The sequence below is a fragment of the Anneissia japonica genome, unplaced genomic scaffold, assembly GCF_011630105.1.
Source record: "Anneissia japonica isolate Jap-2015-1 unplaced genomic scaffold, ASM1163010v1 scaffold287857_len828801_cov194, whole genome shotgun sequence".
NCBI classification, from domain to species: domain Eukaryota; kingdom Metazoa; phylum Echinodermata; class Crinoidea; order Comatulida; family Comatulidae; genus Anneissia; species Anneissia japonica.
The window spans coordinates 374,774-385,539 of record NW_022738478.1 but is presented as its reverse complement, the minus strand read 5'-3'; the positions used below and the strand labels follow the sequence as shown (position 1 = coordinate 385,539).

Genomic DNA, 10,766 nt, shown 5'->3' with positions numbered 1-10,766 from the left:
TTGCTGTTTTTATGTGTGATAACAGACATAAATCGAGGTAAGGCTAGGCCTAGCCTAGCAGCGTTGGATAGGCTAATGTTTTCGGTGCCTACGACATTTCTTCTCACAACCTATCGCAAAATCAAACATGAAAAATTCATCCGCATTTATTTTTTGTGTGGAACACAAAAAATCAAATTTCAGTCTTATTTTACATTTTTTTCTTAGGAATGTCTAAATTCAGTTAAACTAGCAATTCCGTATTATATTTATAAATCTTTATAACATTATACAAAAATTAGATTTTTCTTAAAAACTGAAATTTTCCCGGGAATGGGACTTTAAGACACCACAATAGTAACCAATGACAGGAAGGAGGGCTTAGGATTTCTTACTTGTCATAATGCCTAATGAGCGGGAAGAAAAAGTGCCCAGCAAACTCAGCAAATCTATTTTCAGTTGGTTTCATTGCAGGTTTTCTTGGTCCCTGTAAAGCCATCAAAACAACTTTTAGATAAATATTTCTACCATAACATGAATAGACATCTATTTTTTTACATGGGATATCTAGTAATGTTGATTTTTATAGTATTTATAACATAATCAATATAAATTAATTGAATGTACTAATCAGCTTACTATAATCTAATGTTTCTCACCTTGCCAAATCTTCTCGTTTTACTATCAATTCGTCTTTGTACAATATCTTTCCAATGCTCTGCTTTCACCAAACCTTTATCAGTTTCCATAGCGACTTGGGTTGGTTTGTCTAGTTGTGATTTCTTTTCTCCAGAGAGAGGCTTTGATAGCTGTTGAGATGCATCAGCCAGAACCTGCCACAAACAATACAGTATTAAGTCCTGTCCACACTATCAAATTATTTCACAAAAACATGTGACATGCCTAAATATGGTCATGATGACATCACATCATGATCACATGTGAGTCTTGCCACAAAATGAGTCTCATGGTTAGAAATTCAAAAATTGAGTTTATATTATATTTGGGTAGATCACATTATAAGCTTTCGTTTGGTCTTTAAAAGGCTTCCCTACTATAAGTAAATCCAGAGATGTGAGCATTTGAAGTTTAGGTGTATAACAACCACGTTTTAAGAAATTTGGCCTCAAACATAAACTAACCTGTACAAATAATACGACTATGTGCAGAGAACACTGTCTTGGCAAGAAAATATCATAAAATCATAAAATATAAGTATCAAATTATTCAAAAACATTAAAATCAAAATTTTGTAAAAATGTTGATTTTGGCCTGTTTTGGTGAATATCTCAATATGATTTCGCCAACGATGCATCTCATTTTGTGGTGAGACCTCACATATATAGGCACATCATGACCATAAAACAGTTCTTGTCAAAGAAAATTTGATAATCTGGACCGAGTTTAAAAATATTCTTAAAATATTGTTTTATTATTTTGAATAGAATTTTTGGAATTTTTATCCATAATTTTTATGTGTCTTTATGTTGGATACATTGATTTTGTTCATAATTCAAAATCTTCCATTACAAAGACATCCCCAATCTCTTATTCTTACATTCTTCAGTCATATTTTCTTCCTCATCTTTTTTATAGGTGTGTATAAAATGTATTGTATTATATAAGAGGGATGTTGTTGCAAAAGGACAATCCATATAAATCAATTTTTAAAATATCTTGTTCACTATTTATATATTTCATTATGATTAATTGCTGTATCAAGTTTAAAGATTTACCTCGAGCATGTCTAGCCTCTGTTTGATGTTGTAATTCCTATCATAAAATTCTTGAGTAAGAACACCAGCTGCCTATGAAAAACAATGAATGTAATTTATTTTTTTAAATAAATTCCTGCAAAAACAGAGAGAAACAACAGACAACTATGTATTGGTGTGCTGTGGAGTGGCATAATATTCTCTACTTTTAACGCCAACATAATGTCAATGGCTGCCAAATGTCTGAAATAAGATGGCTACAAGTACCAGTACCAGTACCAGTACTTTGACATATAAAAGCAACTGAATTAAATTAAATCCCTAATATGTACTGGAAGCCCATTCCACCTATGAATAAATATTGTACATAAAAAATGCATATATGTGGCAGCTTTGTATTTGGAATCCTAAGGTATTGGATTCTGGACAGACACGAGTCAGATGAAGAAACAGACGTGTACTAAACAGACAGGTGTACTAAAAATACAGGTGAAGAAAACAGACAGGTGTAACAAACAGGTGTACTAAACAGACAGGTTCTTACCAATTGAGGGGCTCTGACAGCCGCTGCCACTATAGCAGAATGTCGAAGCTGAGCGAAGTTTGTTGTACTGAATCTGTCTTCAACAGATAACAGAATCTTCATATACTCCACACACACCTAAAGCAATAACCACAATCCTATGCTAGAGGTCCAGTATACTGTAAAAGCTTGAATTGAAGCCCACTGGGTTTAATCTCGAGAAGAAGCCCATTTTGAATTGAAGCCCCCTTCTTCAGTTTGAAAAATTAGGCTAGTACAGGATAGCATAGGCTTCTTTTCGAGATTGCGCAGTACATACACTGTACATGAATTTAAATGAAACAAAATAAATTAAAAACATGCTTGGTTTATACAGTAGTTAAGGTGATTTAATGCCGGTTAATACACTCCAAATACAAATACAAAAATTCTTTATTTCATCAAAAATAAATTCAGATACATAAAATTAACGGACAAGAATTAAAACTGACAAAAAAGGAACCCTCATGAAGCCAGAAGTGCCTTGTTAAAAATAGAGAGGGCCTACATGAATCAGTACAAAAAAGCTATAATAAAAAATTAATATGTTTTTGAATGTAAATTTCATAAAATTTTACCTCTTTAAAGTCTGGTGCAATGGTAACTAAGTTAGCAGCCACTTCCAAAGACGCTTCAAACAAGTCTGGTTTGTCATTTGAAATGAGCCCTAAAAGATTAAGCCTTTATAATAGTCTACACTGTTGTAGGTTCTGAAATTTTGATATTAGTTTTATCGTTACCGTATTACAAAGGATCAACGATCATAATCAGCTTGTACATTATTTTGTATTGTATTGTGAAGAATGCTTTAGGCACAAACGGCAATAATGTAGATGACGTCTTTACATTCGTTACCATTTTCGTACGGTTGCAAATTCTCCCCAATGACCCCATTTTGACCGTTACCTGCCATGCAGTCTCGTATGTACACAGGTGTCTTCACAGACTTCACTGGCGTGTCACAAGACATATCATATGGCTCCAGGTCGTCATCACTGAGAAAGAAAAACTAGGTCACTGCAGGTATCTAAGGCAAACATAAATCATTTAAATGTCATTGTAAATTAAGACGTGATTGAACTACACTTTCAGTTGACAGAAATTCGGTACATTAAAGCCGCATTCACAGCCTGTTAAGTGAAATTATAAAACGTGTAGGCTTGACCACTGACCTCTCATGATTAGTGTCCAAAATTTTCTACAAACTTGTAAAACATAATAATGAGCCATCATCATTGTTATATTTGAACATACAGTAGTAATCCTTATCTATTCATTTATAAGAATAACATTGTTCAATCTTCTAATCAATTTTATATAGCCGGGGTTAGTTACAACCTAGGCAAACCTTGCTAAAAAGGTACACTTTCTCCATGAAAAGGCTTCTTCTAAGAATCGAATGACCTGATCGATGAAACTGACATACCTATCTAACTCTTCTTCCTCTGCTGTATGGGTTGTTGGCAGGACTTCAGTGTCCCTTTTTTTAGAACCAAAGTCACTTTGTACAACTTCTTTTAGTTTTGGCAAAAATCTGAAATAAATTAATCAGTTTATCCATAAGATAGACGTTTGTTTGACCAAAATTCATACGTAATCAGGGAAAATTAAACATGAGTGGCATCAGTGGGTCGACAAGCAGATGTCAGGGCCACCTGACAGCTGCCATAGTATTGAGGTAACATCTGTTTGAGTATTGCAATAAAATGTGTCGGAGAAAATTTTAAGTAGCATTGTTTTCTAGAGAAACTTGAGTTGAAATAACCTAAATTTTTTCACCTCAGCCATTCATTTCACTTTATTCAAATTAAGAAAACATCAATAAAAAAAGCGGTCACAAGTTGTGGCTCGAAAGCCAAATTGTATGAGAGCCTTACAATTTCAGAAATAATTAAGACAATGTATAAAAAAATTAATTAAAAGCAAGACCTCCCAAACACAAGTGACAATAAGTACTTTAGTTACTTAGCTCATATACATGTATACAGTAAATACACATAAAAATAGCCATATACACATATATAAGCAAAGAAGCAAGGAAAACCAAACAGCAGCGTCAGTAATTTTGCCTGTGTATATGTATATATACACATAAAAATGCCTATACACATATATACAGACAAAGAAGCAAGACCCTAGGCAGAGCTGAGATGGGTGTGGCCCATCTAATGACACAATTGAAATTAAATAGCAATGAATATGAAGTCCACCATTGAGATGTGCTTGAAGGAATACCACTGAATATACACCCAATTCATCTTGAAAATTTAAACAATTAATCTGATAAACAATGTACACATAATTACTTTTGAGTATCTTCTTTACTGGGTTTTTTCGGTGGGTGAAGTAGCGATTTAAACGCTTCAGTTTCAGCATTCTCTTCGTACTCAAATTTTAGGGAGTGGTGCCCGGATGAATCAAGCTGCTTAGTAAGCGTTTCGGCCAACATCATACCAAGTTGACGCATGTTTGGGATCGGAGACTGAAGGTGGTGTTTCATACCATCCATCAGAAACTTCAAATAATCTTGAGAAAACAGAATAATAATGTGTGATCATAAAACAGGGGTAGTATATTTAATATTCACAATAGAAAGTGCTTTATTACACATACAAAATTTTAAAATAATTTAATACAGATAGTAAATACATTTTGTGATTCTCCTTGCAGAAAAGTCCATGATTGCTTAAGCAGATATTAAGTAAACTGAATAAAATAAATATATGAATTTTTTTTAATGGAAAAATAAATAGACTTTACCATCTTTATTTTTGCAGATTTCAGTTTGATTAAGGTGACCAATGGCAATGACGACAGCTTTTGAGATGTAGAGATGTTGATCATAAGATGTATGCTTCACTGAACTCCCATCCGACCACGTCTCTAGCAAAGATTTCAAAATCTAGGAATATAAAAAAATCATCAAGTAATTTTTATAAATAACATATATGGCAAATAATATATATATCAAGATTAGATCATTTATACTAAAATTATTATTTAAAAATTTGATATTTGATGAAAGAAAAGAAAGTAATAGAAATAATACCTCATTCAGACAACACTCTGTTGCGATCGGTTGCGAGGTAATCGGTGGTAACCCAAAACTAATTACTCCTGATTGCAATCAACAAACGCATTCAGACCAACACAAACAACCCTTATATTTTAGGGACTAGGTCTCCGGTGACTAGGCCCGTGTTGACTGACCTCAGCCAAACAGTGCCTGTGGATTTCGTTGTGATTCCGTGGTACGTGGTACTTGGGAGTAATAAAGATTATAGCACCCAATCGCAACAGGTAACAACTGCGATATCAATTACCTGCGATTGGGTGTCGCAATTACTACAACTGATCGCAATGCGATGCCAGTTTGAATGGGGTATAAGACAAAACAATAAACCTACACAGTAAGACCATTGACCAAGCAAAATTTACCTTTGGTAGCAACTTCCTTCTTTTTTCTGAGCCAGCTAAATAACCAAAGATATTTTGCAGAAACAAGTCCTACAAAAAAAAAAACATAAGCTTCTTGCTCATGAGAAGAACTACAGTGTACAATGCTAACATTATAGCTACATGGGTAAACGCAGGACCACACTTGCTAAATGATGGCTTATAGTTTGAGTCTTTTATTGGGTTCAGAAAATCAAAACAATGGAACTTACTTACTTCCTCATTTTTACTTAAACTGTTAACTCTAAAATCAATGAATTAAATATTGGTTAAAACTCACTTCAGGGTAATGCCTCATTAGAAGAAGCTTCTTGGTTAGAAGTGTCTGCAGTGTGTTGCTCTTGGTTACAGCATCTCCTAACATGTTGCCAAGGAACCCAAACCTAACAAAAATACACAATTTCAATATTAAAGTTATAAAAATAATGCACTATTTCAATATTAAAGTTATAAAAATAATCTTTCAAATCAATGATGTGTTGAGGGCAATTTTACCATATATTGAGATGAAAGTCACTTATTAGATATGAAGAAAGTTGAGTCTTACCAAGGAGTCTTCTTCAAAACTCCCACCACAAGCTTTTCCAAACACCTGTCAGGAACATGTAAGAACAGCTGTTCACATATTCTCTGCCATATGAGGCTATCATCGGAAAGTTCAACTAATGAGGGCAGTATAACATCCAGTAGTGTATCTGGAAAAATGAAGCCCAGAAACCAAATGATTAAAGCTGCATTCCCAAAATGTTCACACACATTAGTGGTGGCTCCAGAAATTTGCCGACGAGGGCGCCGAAATGTCCAGTTGGGAGGTCCGAACCAAGGGTTTGACTAGAGCCTTGATCTGGGTCCAGGAATAAAAAATCCTGGTGGAGTTCATGGCGAGTTCAATCAAAATAATGTTTTGGATAGGCAAATTAGCATTTATCATCGGACGACTTTGCCATGGTGTCCAGGTCTGTCTAACAGGGACAGTAAAATGTAAAAAATCCTGCATTCTGTGGTCGGCTACGATGTTATAAATTTGAAATAAGTAATTGAAACCTACCTGTGTGACCACTTTGACAAATCCGTCCAATCAGAAGACCCAAAAATGTGATAGATAAACTCTCTCCATCTATGGAGTAATAAGGCAATAATCATTACAAAAAATTAGAGAGTTTTAAATAATTCCAATATGCAAAATGTGCAATTGTAATATACAACAGAGGCGAGTCGATTGGCCAAGCGGTTAAGACAGAGTTCAAACGGCACGCTCGCCTATGGTTCCGGTGGTGGAACATGTCTTCTCAGATAAGGACGCTGAACCGTCCTCGTGTAAACTTTGAAGAACCAGTACATCCTTCGAGAAGAGTAGGGGTTACCCCGGTGTACTGGTCCATTTCATCCCCCTGCCTGGCCACAGAAGGAGCATTTACGTTGCGGCCCATGTCAGGTATCCTACCTGAGAATCCTTTTACCACACTACGTAAGTAAGATCATACACACTAGCTACATAATGACTCGAAAAGAAGAAGATCCATAGCAAATATCTAGTTACTCCAATTTCCCTGTATCTGACCCCTGCCACTAAAACCCCATATTTTTGAATTCTATCAAATGCAAAAAATCCCAATGTGTATAGTATACACAAATACTAAAAAATAAATCCAAAATCAGAGTTTATGTCCTTTGTTGTGTTCATAACAATCAATAACTTTGGCTTCGACTTATAATGTATTTTACAAACCTTGTAAATTCTGTTGTACTTTTATTAGAACATTCAATATGTCTCTTGCAAGGATGGTAAAATATGGCTGAGGCAACAGTCTAGGTCTATTATTAAAGAAATAACAATTTTATTCACCTCATAAAGTTAATACATATGATGTTAACACGTTCGCTGCCAGCGACGAGTATGCTCGCCCACAGGGTGTTGCTGAGGGTGCCAGGGACGAGTATACCCTTCAAAATCAGGGTAACATTCTAGCACATCTGGTAGTAAGGGGGAAGATATACCTAGACAATAACATACAAATGATGTATGCATGTTTGTTGTGTTATGTTGCTGGTAGTACACTTGAGCGGCACAAGTGGGGTGCCCTTTCAACATATACCAACCCATGCAAAAAGCGGACGAAATAACTTGCACTTGGCATAGTATATAAAAAGTGCTATCACATTGCCGTCGACGAGTATACTCGCCCCCTAATATTTTCCTGCCAATTTATTAGACATATCACTTTGATGATAAAATTTCAAAAAAGTATGTTTGTACATGTAAACTTGTTTTGGTACATGGGAAGGAACCTTAAAAAAATGTCTGGCAGTTAACGAGTTAATACCAAAACATACTGAAAAAAACACACAATCTGAGCAAATTCTTAGCTTAAATTAAGCATTTACTTAGAGAGTTATTATACAAATATTTGAGTACAATCATATCAAGACTGTGGGAGCAACTAGGGGTGCATTGGAGCGCATACAGCACTCACCTTTTTCAAAAAATTACAATATACAACATGATTTTGTTCCATTATGTTACTTTGTGAACTCAGATTTCATTGCTGCCCACAAACCTTTAAAGCCCCCAAAATTCCAATTAAAATCTGACAATCATGTAATGCATTGAAGTACACCCTTATTATTTTGATTGTAAGTTGTTGAATTACCCAAGTCGTTTCTGTAATTTGTTTGCAACTCTGTCTGGCAAGGAAATGATCAATGTTATAGCGCCCTCCCATTCAGTCTGTCGTTTAACATCCTCAGCATGACCTTTTGGCACAAAGCACTGTTGCCAGATTATCTCCTCAAATTTGTGCCTATGAATCAACTCTGTGAGTAGAAAAACACACTTGTCTTGTTTAAAACTGGGTCTGCCATTGAAAAGAAAATAGTTTTATAAGTTCAAGTGCTGAATTCAATAGCTTTAATTACACAGTACATGATAAAAAAAAATCCCCCCCCCCTATGTCCGATGCCACACATCGTCGGATGGGACCATGTCGGCAAATTCCTGAACCAACCAGACAAGTGACCTGCACATCCAGATTGAACTGTCAACTGCAAGCTTGAGAGCCCAAACCTCAACATTAACTTCTATGTATAATGTGCTGGCCGTAAATTTATGTATATAATTTTTCTTTGGATATCAATGTTGTTTATTGTTTAATCTATGGATATGTAGTTCCAATAAATGTTATTCAGAGAATTTTTGTACTGTTGCAAAAAGCTTCACTGTGATAAGACTTGCATGAATATAGAATCATACTTACTTAGATTGTGGAAGAGCATGGCAGAGATACATGAAGGAATTCAGAGGCCAGCCATCAAGGAAGAACACATCCACATAGTCTGTCCACTCCTTCTTGCTTAGCTTCCGACTCCAGTCCACACAGAAATGATCACTAAGTACACTTAGGAAATGAGCATAATGGAAATGTTGGAATTCTTCCCGGGCTTTAGGAAGCAGCGCTTCTGGAAGCCATGAGTTTTCGGGTGTGTCTTGGGTGGGAAGGAGGATAAACAGGTGTTGAAGCTTCTGTTTGATGTTCAAAGCATCGGTGGCAGTGTCTAAACTTTTTATGACATCATAAACTTCTGTTCTGATAAGGATTTTGTGATGTTGATCAGACATCATAGTTCTGACGATAAAAAATGTAAAATTTATATTGGTGTACAGCACTAAAAAAAAACAAAACCATATAAACCTTTTTTTTTAAATTTAACTTTGGCACAACAGCCAAGGATATTCCAAACAGTAAACTTAATTAATTTATTACTTATTGTATTATTAAATACATAGAAAGTGTAAAAAGTGTTAATGAGACTCAGACTGCCAAAAAATTAGAGCATTGCACATGAAATTCCAAAACATAAAAAACATCCAAAAACTGTAATTATAGCAAAGAAAGTTAGGGGAAAAATAAGTTTGTTTGTAGTTAAAGATATATAAACTGTTATGCCATCATAATAGACACTTACTTTATAACAGACTGAGGAGGTTCTGTTAAACGAGGGAACTCTACTTAACCGCAGTTGCCACAGTATCATAATATTATATGAGGCTGTGCCTTTAGGCCAGTGTTGGGCACGAGTTGAACTTAATTTGGGTAAGGGTTCGCCAAAGTTAGTACGAATTAGCACATTGGTATGACGAGTTATTTAGGGCTACACAGGCCGAAACAGTCCTACTCCTTCCTACACTAGCTACCTAGGCCTGGCTACACCGGCGCCTAGCCTAGGCTAGTGCAAGGATATATTACGGTATTAACAAATAACAGATTATTATAATACCTAAATAGCAAAAACTTACTGCAATTAAAAACTATTATTTTGTTTCACTCTCTCACACAGAGTCGCATGTCGCACGCATGGTATCGTCTGGTCCGCTGGTGGCGTTTTACAATCATTGGTCAAAGGTCAAAACAAGGAATACACAAAAAGGGTCAAAACAAATAAAACTATGGTAAAGATGTCAAGAATAAAGCTGAAGTTTGATGGTTTTGATATGCCACAGTGCATGTTCCTTATTGATCAAGATCTTGTATTGATTAGCGACCTAAAACGAAGAATCAAAAAACGTTTTAGCATTCAAAAATCATGTAAACTCAGTTTGTTTATTGATGATTTTCTAATACCGCCTCAAGATAGCATCAAGTTGATTCACGAGAACGACGTGGTAGTGGTGAGGTACAGTACGCTCCCGTCTGATTTACAAATTGTGTGGACATATAGGCTAGGCCTAGCTTCTTATGCCTAGGTTCAAAAATAATGTAATCACTTCTTAGGATAGCTGTTTTAATAACATAACATTGATATGAACATATTATTACTCTAGTTATCTAAAAATAAACAAAACCACATGTGCCTAGGGGCCTATCTGTGAGCGTTCTGGACGAACAACTTTGACCGGGATGTATGGAAAAACCGAAAGGTCCACTGATTAATCTCAGATAAGAAAGTATAATACATACTCCAAGTCTGTCTCTTATACACATCTAGATGTGTATAAGAGACAGCAAGCTTTTCCAAACACCTGTCAGGAACATGTAAGAACAGCTGTTCACATATTC

General features: G+C 35.4%; 2 protein-coding genes across 4 annotated transcripts in view; one reads left to right on the top strand and one right to left on the bottom strand.

The window, feature by feature from the left end:
• The window catches only part of LOC117117550 (telomere length regulation protein TEL2 homolog), a 14,479-nt gene extending 4,395 nt beyond the window's left edge, over window positions 1-10,084 (bottom strand). The window contains exons 1-17 of one of the 3 annotated variants that reach the window (XM_033261878.1): window positions 10,007-10,084; window positions 8,967-9,335; window positions 8,364-8,567; window positions 7,442-7,527; window positions 6,761-6,829; window positions 6,260-6,407; window positions 5,993-6,095; window positions 5,695-5,763; window positions 5,017-5,158; window positions 4,563-4,782; window positions 3,683-3,790; window positions 3,163-3,251; window positions 2,835-2,923; window positions 2,239-2,355; window positions 1,716-1,787; window positions 639-812; window positions 375-466 (exon numbers count right to left, since the gene is read on the bottom strand). In XM_033261878.1, coding sequence (XP_033117769.1) covers window positions 375-466; window positions 639-812; window positions 1,716-1,787; window positions 2,239-2,355; window positions 2,835-2,923; window positions 3,163-3,251; window positions 3,683-3,790; window positions 4,563-4,782; window positions 5,017-5,158; window positions 5,695-5,763; window positions 5,993-6,095; window positions 6,260-6,407; window positions 6,761-6,829; window positions 7,442-7,527; window positions 8,364-8,567; window positions 8,967-9,331 — 2,147 coding nt within the window. In that variant the 5' untranslated portion in view covers window positions 9,332-9,335; window positions 10,007-10,084. Of the gene's footprint in view, window positions 1-374; window positions 467-638; window positions 813-1,715; window positions 1,788-2,238; window positions 2,356-2,834; window positions 2,924-3,162; window positions 3,252-3,682; window positions 3,791-4,562; window positions 4,783-5,016; window positions 5,159-5,694; window positions 5,764-5,992; window positions 6,096-6,259; window positions 6,408-6,760; window positions 6,830-7,441; window positions 7,528-8,363; window positions 8,568-8,966; window positions 9,336-9,675; window positions 9,801-9,987 lie in introns of those variants that run through there. The other 2 variants (XM_033261880.1, XM_033261879.1) reach the window with 2 other exon arrangements.
• A 19-nt stretch (window positions 10,085-10,103) lies between these two features.
• LOC117117554 (coilin-like) overlaps window positions 10,104-10,766 on the top strand; it is a 4,773-nt gene continuing 4,110 nt past the window's right edge. The window contains exon 1 of the mRNA XM_033261887.1: window positions 10,104-10,383. Within this exon, the coding sequence (XP_033117778.1) occupies window positions 10,157-10,383 (227 nt within the window). The 5' untranslated portion in view covers window positions 10,104-10,156. The remainder of the gene's footprint in view (window positions 10,384-10,766) is intronic.